The sequence below is a fragment of the Caretta caretta genome, chromosome 2 (genome assembly GCF_965140235.1).
Source record: "Caretta caretta isolate rCarCar2 chromosome 2, rCarCar1.hap1, whole genome shotgun sequence".
In the NCBI taxonomy this organism is placed as follows: Eukaryota; Metazoa; Chordata; order Testudines; family Cheloniidae; genus Caretta; species Caretta caretta.
The window spans coordinates 239710574-239725378 of NC_134207.1; the positions used below are offsets into that span (position 1 = coordinate 239710574).

The 14805-nt window shown below is 39.4% G+C and overlaps 1 protein-coding gene across 3 annotated transcripts in view; it reads left to right on the plus strand.

The window, feature by feature from the left end:
* SVIL (supervillin) overlaps nt 1-14805 on the plus strand; it is a 223248-nt gene that overhangs the window by 68355 nt on the left and 140088 nt on the right. Inside the window, exon 1 of one of the 3 annotated variants that reach the window (XM_075125958.1) lies at nt 4043-4131. The exons of the other annotated variants lie outside the window; for them this stretch is intronic. Coding sequence (XP_074982059.1) covers nt 4110-4131 — 22 coding nt within the window. The 5' untranslated portion in view covers nt 4043-4109. Of the gene's footprint in view, nt 1-4042; nt 4132-14805 lie in introns of those variants that run through there. 3 annotated transcript variants of the gene reach the window in all.

Consider the following 14805-nt stretch of genomic DNA (forward strand, 5'->3'; position numbering starts at 1 on the left):
TTTTGTCTGGTGGTCACATTCTGCCATGGATCACCCTTCTCTTCTTGCAGTTTTCCCTCCAGGTTCTTTTGTTGATCTGATGTCAGCAAATATTGAGTTGTCTGTAACCTCTTCTCTTCTCTCCTGTTTTTGTATCTTCAGATCACTGTCTGAATTTTATCATTAGTCTGCAGCTGCTTATTTTTATCTTTTTGGATCATCTCTGCCCTGAACTATATCAGGTAACATTTCATGCATAGGCGCTTCCATCAGATACCCACTCAAGGATGTGGCATATCATGTAGCTTCCACATCCAACCATCTTCTGTCTCCTCTCCTGCTTGGGTCCTTGCTAGTTTCGCCTCAGGAGCCATCATTGTCTTCTCTTCCTAGTACTTATTCCTAGAGACAAAGAAGGAAGAAAGAAATTTTTAAAAATCCTCCCAAACTGCCACAGAAACTCTATTAGCTGCTAACTGTTAAAATACATACCTGAGGGAGGACTTACTTAAAAAGTCTAAATCAGTGTATATACTGGACCATAACACCAGTGAAAACAGTATAAACAGCAGCAACAACAAAAATTGCCTTGTATCAAAGGCAATAAATTGTATGATACAAATGTGTGAAATAGCATGTGACCAGGCAATTGGATTGTATCATGAGGCATACACAAAAGGGAGCAGAGTGAAGGCTCCACATGCAACTCTTAATTCTGTTACTTCCTGATTGTCACCTTGGGAGGGCTGCAAAATGTCAGTTTGGTGTAGCTTCATGAAATCAAATAAACTACACTTGGCATCCTCTAATCCTTCTCTTTTATAAAAGTTCAGCCATAATGCAGCTTGTGACCTAGTGAAATTTTCACTTTTCTTCAATGGGTTGTAACTGAAATACCAGTGATACCCAATTTTTACAAGACCCATGTTGTTTTGATACAATGCAATAGTGTTTACACTGTTCATGTCAGAGATTGAATATCATCACTAAATCTAATTTAAATAAGCTAGAAACATACTCTGGCTCTACATGCCTATGGGGCTACTTTTATTTCCTCATTTCCATTGATACCAATCAAACTGTTCCTGCTTCATCTTTACTAGTTTGGAGTCAACTCCTTTCTGAGAACCATTTAATCTGTGTTTAGCATATGCACAGGTTGATGAGTACTACCATATTTGTATCCATTTATCATTCTTTTAACGTTGAAATGATTTGTGCCTTTGCCACTCTGTGATTAGATTGCAGTAACTTCTACATACTGACTTGCCAAACCAGGTTCTGTATCCCTCTCATTGTGTGGCATTCCCCAGAACAAATATTTGATGCTTTAGTTGCAGAAGTGTGGTTAAAGCAGGTTTGAATGCTTGGGAAGCTTTAAGGGCAGATGAGTTCAAGAATTTTCTTCTAAAAGTGGAAATGACTGTTCCTGCCAATTTTAAGACTGGGGACTGAATTGTCACCTGAGGTGACCGACTTTCAGGTGATAGAGAGGCTTATCTTCTGTATTCTAGGAACTGCAGTATGGGATGATACCAGTGGCCCATTTAGACCTGTGTCTTGTATCAGATAGGGACTAAGTACCAGCTACTTCAAAGAAAAATGCTTGGAACTGTGGAGTAGGCAGTTAGGGAATAACTTTCTCACATGGAAAGTTTCTTCCTTGCTCCCATTAATTAAGGGTTAGCTTATATCTTGAAGCATGAGAGTTCATATTTCTTCCCAAACTCTTGTTTTGGTGTCCTATTATTGTAACTCTGGATGCCAGGAATAAGTTGTCTTCTTTCTTCATGTATTATTTTTCCAGTGTGGTTAACAGACTGAATCAGGCCTGTATCCTGGTACAATGCCACTTAAAGCCAGAGTAGATGCAAAAAATATATTATGAGGGATGGTGATTCAGCAATATTGCTCATGCTAATCCTCCTAATTATGGGTTCCAATTTGTTTGGAAAGCCTTAAACTCAGTGTTTATAACATGCAGTTCACATCCTTAAAAAGAAGGGAGAACCCTTTGCTTGAATAGGTAATAATTTCAAAATTTTACTTGTGGCTTTATCACTGAGTTATGAGTCCTACCGTAACTAGTGTGCTGAGGTTACAGCTTAGTGAGTATACACTCTTAATTTAGAAAAAGTGATGCTTAGCTAGTGCTTATCAGAAGACAGATAAAGAACAGTGGCATTTCATTCACTCTGTTTGAAGCATGTGTATAGACATACATTCTGTTGACCATTCAAGCTATAAGAGAGATCACCTTAACTTTCAAAGTCAAACTTCAGATCTTAAGGATTTCACGATACAAAAGCAACTTTTATTTTTAAAAAAATTTTTTATTTGGGCCTTCCTTCAGCTCCATTAAAGTTGAGAATTCTGCCATCTCCCTATCAAATAGAAATTCCATTAAATTGTTTTTTGTTGTGGTGTGTTTATTTCCCCTGTGGCAAAGTTCCTGCTCTACCTTGGTGGGTCTTCCGCTTATTGGCAGATTTGCTCGCCTTGGAGCTTCACGGCAGCCCTCAGCTTGGCCATTTTTCTGAATTCACAGTCCAGGTCGACAACTCCTGTGTCTGACCAGGAGTTGGGAGGATTTGGGGGGAACCCAGGCCCACCCTCTACTCCGGGGTCCAGCCCAGGGCCCTGTGGAATGCATGTGTCTAGAGTGCCTCCTGGAACAGCTGTGTGACAGCTACAACTGCCTGGGCTACTTCCCCATGGCCTCCTCCCAACACCTTCTTTATCCTCACCACAGGACCTTCCTCCTGGTGTCTGATAATGCTTGTATGCCTCAGTCCTCCAACAGTCCGAGTTCTCACTCTCAGCTCCTAGCACCTCTTGCTCTCTGCTCCTCACACGCACGCACAACAAACTGAAGTGAGCTCCTTTTAAAACCCAGGTGCCCTGATTAGCCTGTCTTAATTGATTCTAGCAGCTTCTTGATTAGAACATCTGCAGCCAATTAGCCTGTCTGTCTTAATTGTCTCCAGAAGGTTCCTGATTGTTCTGGAACCTTCCCTGTTACCTTACCCAGGGAAAAGGGATCTACTTAACCTGGGGCTAATATATCTGCCTTCTCTTACTCTCCTATAGCCATCTGGTCTGACCCTGTCACACCCCCTCCCCATCGTTAGCTGGAATGTTGTTTCTTAAATGGATTTAAAACCTCTGAGTATTTCACACAAGACCATACATTGTAGGAGCCATGAAACCAGTTGCTACTTTTATAGATCCCCCTCAGTGAGGAACAAGTAGTCTGCCAGCCCTTAGAGTTCTAGGTGGTATTCACATGTGCTTTTCATGCAGTCAGATTACTTCCTAACAACCTTCAAATTGTCTAAGGGTATGTCTATACAGCAAAGAAAAACGTGCAGCTAGCCTGTGCCAGCCAACTTGGACTCATGGGCTCGGGCAGGATGGGAAGGTCCCAGAGCTCGGGCTCCAGCCCGGAAGTCTACACAGCAATGAAACAGTCCCATAGCTCAAGCCCCATGAGCCTGAGTTGGTTGGCCAGTCACAGGTATGTCTACACTGTGAAGAAAACCCTAAGAGGGTAAATCCTGCCTCACCATGGTATATCCAGATGTAAAAGAGAGTGCGGTTTTTCACTGCAGCAGGGTTGGATGGCAGCTCTTTAGATGGGCCCCCAAACTACGTGGATCCTTCAGCCGTTCGCCCTGTGGATGAGAAGCACGTTAGAATTCGGGGTTACTGCAGCGGGTGGGGGGGTGTTTTGTTGCCTCTCCCCAGCATACAGGCAGTGTGTTTCTCAGGCAGTGTGCTGGGGAAAGTATTTTGGCCCTATTAAAATGAAACCAATTGGGACTATTCAGTCATTGAAAGAGTGAACTTTTCCCTCTCCCAGAGGGAGAGAAACCAGGCTGGACAAAAACTATGTGGGTTTTTTAGGCTCGCACAGAAACGTGAATATGCTAAATAAATGAGGTATTTTAAATGAACCAATAGGGATAGCTAGGCAGAGGGTACTGGCAGTGCTTTTATCCCACAAGAGGGAGGAGGAGTGTATGAGCCAGAAGATAAAAGCTGAAACAAAGCCATGCTGTGTCCCTTTGAGTTATTCACGTAACACTGGATGGTAAGGCTTTCTGCTTCTGAGATACAGAAGTGGGGTCATGATTCTAACAATGGACGCTGGTAAGTTGCATTAAGTTTGTCTTTCTCAGTGTGTAACAAAGCTTTTCACAGGAAGGAGCAAAGCTAGTAGCTAACTTTTTTGTAAGTAATGCAGTTTCTTGTATAGTTCTACATCTTACAAAGCCTGCAATAAACTTGGCATAGTGTGTGTATTATACTATAATTATTCCATGACTGTTACGCATTGAAACGTGGTCCTCTCTGGAAATATGAGTCCAGGATACCACAATGAGCATGTTAATACGAGCCCTTCTGACTTCATTAAAGGGACAGTCGTCATGGGTCTGAATTACAGCTGCAGTGTCTCACTTCTAGAGAAGCCAAGATAACTGTCCATGAAATGTGTAGGCTGAATCACATATATGCACTGTGAGGTATCCTGGAAGGAAACCTATGATAGTAAGCAAAAACTAATGGTGAAGCTAAAATTTGTAGCTGTAACTCCTCAAGGTCTTTGGGACCCTACAGAATCTTGTAGTGTGTGTGATTGGGGTCACAGCACTCTTACAAGATTCAGAACCTCTTCCCATGTTTTGTATTACTAAGGCAGCTTGTGTGAAAATAGGATCTTAAACAACGTTGGGGTTTGCTAAAAAGGGAATAGTTCAGGAGGGTGGGAACAGGGCCTTAAAATTCCACCTGTGTTGGTAGTTACAATAAACTTACTGTTTGGCTGTGTAGTGGTTTGTGTGAAATGTGTTGGTAATCTCAGTCCAGTTTCTTATTCACGGGAAGCGGTGTCCGTGTCTTAAGGGTCAGTCATTTTTAGAAGTCTTCAGATAAGAGAGCCAGGATTTAAATGGATATGGAGAGAGCACTAATTGCCAGAACTTCTGCTGTACCTGTGGATAAATTTTCTTATTGCTTTCAGTCTGATTCCCATCACAAACAGATTATTTACTCCATTTTAATGAATATAGTAATATAAGAATTCTTTTGAATCCCTTCTGTTATCAGCCACAGTATACTCAGTTGTGGTGGGAAAGGCTACTGATCTTAGAAATTGTTTTACTTAAAAATGAAGGACTTTTTTGAATAATGTTCAAACTGGAACACAAAACAGTTGGGACAAATTTCACAGTTCTGAATACTTGTCAGCCCAGTGCCTTTCTCCAGTAATGTGCATCTGGCCCCATTTGAATTAATATTTATTCTCTAGGGCCTGAGGAAAAGTTGTCTCCATGCCCTCTTTCAATTCTTGGCCTTTCTGCTCAGACTTCAAAAGCAGGCCAGCTGAGGTGATTTTGTTGATGGACATTTCTTCACCAGAAACTGAGCAAAGATTGCAAACACCTTTACTTAAGTCACCAGCATTTTACTGAAACTACTTTGAAACTAGTAACCTGGGCACGATTAAAACCAGTGACTCCGATGTGGTGCTCACAGTATGCTAGGTGCTTTGCAGACAAGGTTGAAACCAGGACCTTGCCACTGTCTAAGTTGACAATGTGCAGAATGAGGAAGGTGATGGAATGCAACACAAAGCTAACTGGTTATCCATGATTTTCCTTCTAGGTTTTGGGGATTTTCAAACATTACTTCATTTTCATTACATATAGGCCCTAACCAAAATTCAGACCCTCATTTTGCGAAGCGCTGTGTGAACTCATGGTAACAGGGAGCAGTATTCCCATTTTGAAGAAGGGGAACTGAGTCACAGACTAAGTGACTTGTCTGAGGTCTCAGAGAGAGACTCATGCAGAGCTGGGACTTAAACACAGCTCTCTCAAGACCTACTCCAGTGTCTTCTCTGCACTACCCTTCTTCCAAGCACTGTAATTTGTAGTATTCATGGAAACAGTTGTGGGCTTGTTTTGTTTGTAAGGATGAACCTGAGCGAGAATGTGGAAGCATATAATTTAATCTTAAAGATTACATCTAATTTTATACTTTCAGTTCAAGAAAATGTACTTTAATTGGCATGTTCTTTCGCTGTGATGTTGAGTAACTTAAAATGAAATAAGAAAAGGAGTACTTGTGGCACCTTAGAGACTAACCAATTTATTTGAGCATGAGCAATGCTCAAATAAATTGGTTAGTCTCTAAGGTGCCACAAGTACTCCTTTTCTTTTTGCGAATACAGACTAACACGGCTGTTCCTCTGAAACCTGTCATTAAAATGAAATGCTGTTCAGGCACCATTATTTGTAAGTTCTCTCTCTTAAATTTTGCCTCAGGACAATGTCACTATTTTACACTTCTCCAGGTGTCACTGTACTTCAGTAGTGCAGTTAATATTTTTAGAAAGTTACATTGCCTTGCATTGGTAAAACATAAAAATAGCCAGTGGCTTCAAAATGTTCAGGTATTTAAATGGTAGTTCTTGGTTTTTGGGGTGGGAAAACACTTCTAAATACTTCAAAGGAAACATGGTACTTTAGGCATGTATTAAAATGAAGGTCTAAGATTTGCTCCAAGGATAATATTTTAACATTTGGTTTTTGTTTTTAAAAGTCATGGAAAAATATCTAGGCAGTTTAATCCACTCACTCTAATAAAAACACTCAAATTGTTACAGCATTACTATCTGCTCAATTTCACTTGCTTTTAAAACTCAATTTGTTGTTCATTCTTCCATTTACTTATTTCAGATCATTTGCTTTGCAAGTCTGGGCTATTATTTTGTCTTGGACATCAGATTGTTAAAGTGCTTTCTTACACACTAAAACTCCGCTGGTTTTTAGAAGGATTTTCAAAGATACTATTTTAATAAAAATCTTTACTAGAAGCACTCTCTCTACTTTCCATCCCATTCCCAGGCCCTTCTCATATTGTGATTGGCTTTCTTTGTTTTATTGCCCTTTAGTTTGTGCTGTTTTTAATTTCTTGGTTTGGTGGGGTGGGGGTGGGGATTTAAAATGAAAGCTGCAGGCCATAGTTGACAATATAAGTGGATTTGAAGTAACTACAGGCTGGGAGTGTTGCAACAGCTGATCTGATCCTTCTGAGTTTCAAGAGCTATTTATGGTAGATTAGCTGGTATCAAAGCTCTACTGTTCAGCCCATAAATGGTTGGTCCCATGTGAAGTTGCCACACTGCATTTGGCTTAGTCCTCGGAGGTTGGAGAGTCTGAAGTTTTATGTGGATAAATCAAGTGATGGATGGAAACACTAAAGGCAGATCAGGGAACTACATTGTTGAGGACTTTAGACGGCTGAGGACTTTTGAAAGGAGAGTTTTGCTAATAACTTTCTTCCCAAATATATCAGAAGCAGCACTTGGAATATAGCTTTTGCATATTTACTCTATTTGGCACCCACATGCCATAGGAAAGCACCGTTCTAAATTTATCTGTCTCTGAATCATCTTGGCTGCAGATGTTTCCAAGCTTGCATGTTGATATTTGGTAACTTGAGTGAGGTGTCATTTTTGTTTTCTTAGCACCTGAATGTTTTATATTCTTTGGAAAGAAATTTTTAGCTGAAGTGAGAAACTTCACCAAAATATTGCTATGTAAGTCTAACTCTTACTGTTGGTTAGAAGGAGTTGCAATAATTCTGTGACTATTTTGTGAAAACTTTTTTCCTATATAAAAGCAGACAAGCAGTTTTTTTTTTTTAAAAAAACTCAGGATTTTGAAGTAAGTAACACCTCTTTCTAAACGCTTGAAAGCAGATGTTTAAAAGGCAGTTGTTTTGAGAATGTTTGAAGCTTTGTCAGGTTGAAGTGCCAGTAGTTTTTTCCAGCCTGTGCATGCCAGTCATTCAGTCTTCCTTTGAGGCATTTTTATTCTTGTGGTTTTGTTTAAATGAAGAGTTCATTTCAATATGGATGGAAAGTCTGTCACTGACCTGGATTGTGTGTGAAACGTGATACTTTTTGAGTGTATTAACCTATTATACCAATATCTCAAATTGGAATATTATTTAAGTAAAAGATATTGCAATGGTTTTTCCCCCCTTCCTCCTCCCCAGTGTTTTGGGGCAGGTGTTGTAAAACCGATACTTAAATGTATGATTTGAATCTGACAGAAGTCTTATAGTAGTTTAGATGAGATACAACTGCTGCATTTTAACAATTGATAGACTTGAAAGTTTACTCAGAATACTTATCTCTGACTCTCCAGTTTCCATTCTTTTCACATGTTCTCTAGCTTTCTCTGTTAAGATACCCCGGTGAGAAAACTGGTTGCACATTCATTCTTGACCATCAGCACAGCATTATTAGCTGTTGAACCTTTAGGGTTTTTCTTTCTTCTCTCCCAGTATGCCCCCTGATGTTCAACGTTAACTGGTTTAGAGACACTAATTTACAAAACATCCTGTGAAGGAAATATAAATACCATCCCCATTTTAAAGATGGAGAAACGGAGGAAAGGATGATGTGGGTTCTCAGGAGCTAGTGATCATGAGTTTATCTCCCAGTACTTGAACTGCAAAACCATAACCTTTCCTCAAACAGTTTTAAAAACACGTTCCCTTAATCTACCTGCTATCCCTTTGAGATTGTGTTCTACTCAGGTGTTTCACTATGCAGCATCAAAAGGGCCAGACAGCTAGATTTTATGTATTTAACTGTTAACAGTCCTCTTTCATCAGTTGGTGAGTGGAGGTGAGACGTTTTAGTTGTTGTTTTTTGTATGCACTTGAGTTTTGGTAAATTCTGCTTGAATGCCCATTGAAACCTATGCATGCAGTCTAAGTCTGTCCAGTATATTACACAAGGATGGATCTTCCCCAGTACAGAACCTGTAGCCTTAGTCACATGCTGCATCAACCGAAACCATCCTTCAGACGCCATGTCAGCTCAGTCTCTGACAAACAGAAGTTAGTTGTGTTCTCAATGTTTTTACTATCTTATCTCACTAAAACTCTTGTAACTCTTTTAAAAATAATTCCTCCCCTTATCAATCGGTTGACTAGGTTTGGATTTTAATAGCAGCATATTCTAAAATGTTACCTCTTCACATAAGTCAATTATTCCTTGTCTGCTGCCACTGAGAAAGAGGGCTGGTAATAAATCATATCACTATATTAACATACCTATACTGTGCACTTATAACCATGCATTGAAGAGTGCTTTTGGAAAATGTCTCATCTGTTTCTGAATCTGACCCCCTGCATGGTGGTTTTGGGCAGGGGAATTGGGACTAACCCTTCTATGAATTAGGAATTTACAGGGCTAGTGCAGCATTCAAACATACATGAGGATGTGGTAAGTCTTATGTATCAGTTCAAATCCAGGGTTACCATCCTGTAAGAACAGGAAGATTGTGCTAGAATCCTTAAGCTTGGATCTAACTTCAAATGTACTGAAGATGTAGCTGGATATTTTAGGAAGCATTTTGATTAATGAAAAGAAATGTTATCGGTCCTTCTTCATACAACGAATTCTCAAATTACTAGGATTCAGCAATTAACCAATTCCCCCAAAGATAACAGGGAAAATAGTCAGTATGTCAAGCATTAATCATTCTACTTTTTAGAAGTACTCTTTTCATCTGTCACATTCCTAGCAGAAACTAAGTCTGTGTACGAATATTTTGAACTAGGAACCTCCTTTATTCAGGTAGGACTACAGGTGTGTAGCTCTGGCGTTCAAGCAAAAGTCCTAATCCTGGTACTGTGAGGGGGTGGGGTGGGGTGGGGGAGGAGGGCACGGAAAGGTAGCTCCTTATCTTTAATCCATTAAAGATGTCCAAAGAATTCTATCTTCAATTCATTATGCAGAAAGGAAACATTACATACACTGAGCCTCTGGGATTCTGGTTAAGGAAAAGTGAAATGGCATTTCTCCTTTGTTTTACTTATTGTAAAAGTATGGTGGACCCAGTCTGTTGTAGTGAGATGACGACAAAGATGCTACAGTTGAGTCCTAGGGTAAGTGTCACTTGCCACCACAGAGAATTAAGGTGCATTCTGCAATCACTATAGCTTTATTTGTGAGGGGGAAAGAAAGCACACAGTAAGTTGTAAAAGCAAATTGGTCCATTATACACATCATTAAGCATCATGAGCTGAAGTTGTTTTCCTCTGGAGATCCAGTTTCTCCAAGTGGTGGTGTGAATGCTTTTTTTAAAAACCCAGGGCACTTGCTTATGCACATTTGTGTTCTCGCTAATTTGTGGAATTTATGTTTTGACATAGGAAAATCCACTACCTTCATTTTTTTCTTATAGAACAGGTCCACGAGATCCATGAGATCAGTTCATCCAAGTGAATTTTAATATGAAGAATGTAGCTAAAGAAATAAAAAAAAAAACTGCCATAGGATGTATATAGCATGGTTGTCACTAATTATAATTGTAAGTGAGTTGTAGCTTTGGAATGCAAAGGTGTAGCTGGCGACCTGAGACAGCTCACCTTCCACAGGCATTGCTTGTGATGGAAGATTTGTATTCAGACTGCCTTTCTGCACTGTGAAGGACTCTGCCCTCTAGCCAGAATTGAAGGGCATAATTTCCTCTTAAAGAAGCAGTAGGCAAGATTTTCTTCTGCTTTTTAATGACACATTCTTATCTTTGTGTTAACTGTAAACTATCTAGGTGAAGTAACTGAACCACTTGAAGGTCTCTGGTTTTAGTGAGCAAAGCATGTTCTAGCTGGAATCTGCCTTAAGCAGATAAGGATGCATTGGGTAACTGACGATAAAAATGCTTTGTTCAATGAAGTCTTTCAGTATAGAAAACAGGAAAATTATACACCAAGCCTTTACTGATGGGCTTAGATTTATTAATGGAACACATTCTTTTCTTTGTAAGCTTGAATTGTTGTATCAAATCAATTTTTTATAACTTAAATGAAAAAAAAAAAAGACATTGCATATCCAAATTGAAAATGTTTAGCTGTAGTCCTTGAAGAGAGAATATTTAAAGTAATTTGGCTGGGATAACAGTCTCAAAATTCCTCATGTAATTATATGATGAAGCATGTTTACTTAGTGATGAGCTTGGACATTAAAAAGCATCATGTGTTGCTAGTAATACCAATGATGTTCTAGGAAAAAATTCAGGCCACATTATTTTGCAGCTATTTCCACAGGATTTGACATTTTGTAACATATGACTAATGAGATTTCAGTTTCTAACACTTTCTAACAGACTTTATTCAGGTATTTGGAGAAGTGCTGTGTAGACTCTCAGTAGAGTCTCAGAGAAAACTGTGCATGCCAAAGAGCAGTGGGGAGTTAACAGTATTATTTGTATGGAGTTAATTATTACCAGATGTTCACTGTGATTATACCTGCAAAATCTACTGTTAGAAAACTACTGGCATTGAGCTGACAGCGGTAGGATCTCATTTTTTGTTTAATCAGATTGGTCTCAAATGTAAGATAACGTTTTTGAAAGATGCACTAGATAATTTACGGTCTATTTTCCATTGTGGTGGAAATGGGGTATGAGGTGTAGTATTCAAAATGAGATTAAACATGCAAGAAATGCTCTAAAGTATGTTCAGATTTCATGTGCTTCACGTGAGCTTTCCTTTCCCGGTCTCTCACTTATGGCAATCTGTTCCATTAAGCTGCCAGGGAACACCTCAAATAGTAGTATGTATACTCTTAATTAACTAAAAAAATAAAAATAAAAAATCACCGCAACCATTATATTGTACTGAAATATGAAACCTAGGAACCAGGGCTAGTATTCACCGAGGCACTGAAATGGTGGCCTTGTGCTTACAACATGGTACTGGCAGTAGGGACATCTAGGTTCAATTCCTATCACTTTTGGTGCCAAAGTCACTTAAATTGTTTGAACCTTCATTTTCCCCCTGTGTAAAAATTGCACAAGGAACTATTACCTAACCTCTAAGGTGTGCTGCAAGGCTTAGTATGTTTGTTTGGAGGGGGATATAGAAGTTCGCTAATGAATAGCATCTTCAGTTTGTACACTTAAGGCTAGTCTACACCGGCAATGCTAAAGCGCTGCCGCAGCAGCGCTTTAACATGCCTCGTGTAGTCGTGGCGCAGCAGTCTTCCAGTGCTCTAAAAAACCACCTCCACGAGGGGTGTAGCTCCCAGCGCTGCGGCACTGTTTACACTGCCTCTTTGTAGCACTGAAACTTGCTGCGCTCAGGGGTGTGTTTTTTCACACCCCTGAGAAAAAAAGTTGCAGCGTGGTAAATTACCAGTGTAGACAAGCCCTTAATCTGTTAACTCTGTAACACCACTTCCCTGGGTGCATCGTCCTCACAGTCATTGAACCACAGACCTCTAGATCTAACCTCTACTGCCTCAGCTAAGGCCCAGGCGTTTGGTCTCAAAGCCGCCAGTAGCAGACTTACAAATCTCCGTGATCTGGCTACTAGTAAGGGATAGAGAGTCATGCTTCAAGTTTTGGTTACACTTGCAATATCTCTATTGGTTTGAGTTGCCACTAGCCACATATAATACACACATGCTGAAAAGTTAGATGGTTGGGTTGGGGGGTTGCAGGAAAAGAATGACATCGAACAGTACTCAATGTGTGTTTATATCCATGCTATTTAGAAGGCATGTGGAGATGCTGGCCCAGAAACTCAATGGAGTAACTCTAAGCAGTTCAATGAACTTCTGAAGCTAAGGCAAATGCAATACACTGCACATTTTCAGAATCCTGTTTCTACAAAGTTAATTTATTTCAAAATTACTTCAAGTCAAAGCATGTGTTCCTTGTTCAAGAGCACATAGCATCCAAACTGGGAGTTTGGGGGAGCAGGGGAGCAATTGGAAACACCAGAGGCTGGGATTTTTCAAAAGGGCTAAACACAGCCTATTTCCTTTGCAAACTATTGGGATTTGAGCACCCACCCCCTTGGGCCCCATTGAAAAATCACAGCCTAAATAGTGTCTCGGATGAAATCTCACATTTGGATGATGCAAATTGACATTTTTAAATTCAATTTAGCCTTTACTGCTTCCTGGGTTCTGAACAGCATTCATGCTCTTCAGTTCCAAAATAACTCTCCAAAAAAGTAAGAAGTTCCATCTTGTAGCTGTAGTGCCTCATAAAATTGCATTACAAAAACAGTCAGTGACTTAATTGTTGTAGTTTAAGTGTTGAACTGGAGCTTGTGTAATTAAACACTGTAATCTTAGTTCGCTATCTCTGATCATGGAAAATACTAGTGAAAATAATTACTGTGCCTGGCTGATAAAATCATGATCTGGTATCACTGATTTATGTGTAGAGCTCCATAAACTATAAAATATTCCAGCAATGAAAGTACAGAACAACAATGCTGTAAATTTCAAAGTTAACAATAAACGTTATTATTGTACTAATTGAAAATAGTAATTTAATATAAGCATGACTTTGTTTTATCAAACTACATATGGATGTTATAAAGACTGGACAAAGTATTAGCCCGGGGGCTCTCACTTTTTAATGAGTGCTCTCCTACTACATAAAGCCCCGGCTTAGCATCTCTGTTTGGCTGCAAAAGTAACTTTGAAATGACTGAGTAGAGCCAAGTGTAAGAGAACCATTAAACCAAAACTCTTGCTCCAAAAAAACAGAACACCACCTTTGCAGATTTTCAATAAAATAGTGCTTTCCTTAAGCCTTCAATTGATGCACTAACTAATTAGCTAAAACATCAACGTTTATATAAATGTGCAACTGCACTTAAAAAAAAAAAACTCTGGAGTTTTACTAGTTTTATTTTATGGAGAAAGTAAAAATATTTCACCTCAGGAAATGTATTCTTTCCACAGAATTGTTGCTTTTATTTTGTGTTCAGAGAGAAAGTAGTATTTTAAAGAATACTTTGGTAACAAAATTTATTTCAACCTACTTGCCATTATGATCTCTCATAAACTCTGTTATGTGCATGTAGCAGGAAGCCCTGTTTGCCTTTAAACCCTATGATCGTATCCCTGATTGGTCATGGTATTGCCTGCTAGGTGAACTCATAACATTTAATGCACAATAATTCAAATTAAGGTGGCAGTAATGGGGTGTGTTCTGTCCCTGTTCTGTGATGCCCTGGAAGACTCTCAGACTCCATCAGAATGTGGCAAGTTCATGTGAATTTATTTATATTCCCATCACCAGTCTCATGTAGCAAAATATTTTGTTTTTCCCACAGGGCCAGGGAGGAACAGAGATCTCCCTTCCGCAAGATGTCAGATCATATTGGGCTCAGTTAGCCCAGGTCCTCCCTCCTCACTTCCTTCTGGTGTCCTCTTTTATACCCCTGAGCTAATAGCTAATTGATTCATCAGCTCTCCCAGACTGATCAGCTGCATATCCCCAATCAGCCTTTTCCAAGGGAACTGATTGGTGTCTAAGTGACCAGAGTGCTGGCTCACCTGTTAGCTTCCAGCACTCTGTCACAGTGGCCCCAACTAAAATTATCTACACTGACATGTTCCTCATTCAAAGCAGTCAAAGGTTTGCTTTTCTAATTTTAATCTTTCCTTGCTTTTGGCTTTTTGATTTATTTGTTAGTGTAGTACACTGCAGTCCTGTGCCAGGAGCCTGAAATCATCAGAGTAAAGAGGGGGTACATATTGACATTATCTAACAGACTATCCTGCTATTGCTTATCGCTATTATATTTTTTACTTCAATAAAATTAGGGGGAATGTAATAAACAGTTATCTGATTTGACAGCATTATCCTGTACCTTTTAAATGGAAGTCACTTGCTGAAGTGCTGTTCCAAAGTAAATAGAATGTTGCCTTCAAACTTTCCAGGTTATTGTATGGTCTCTATTATAATACTTGAAATGGATAATTGGATTCCAAAC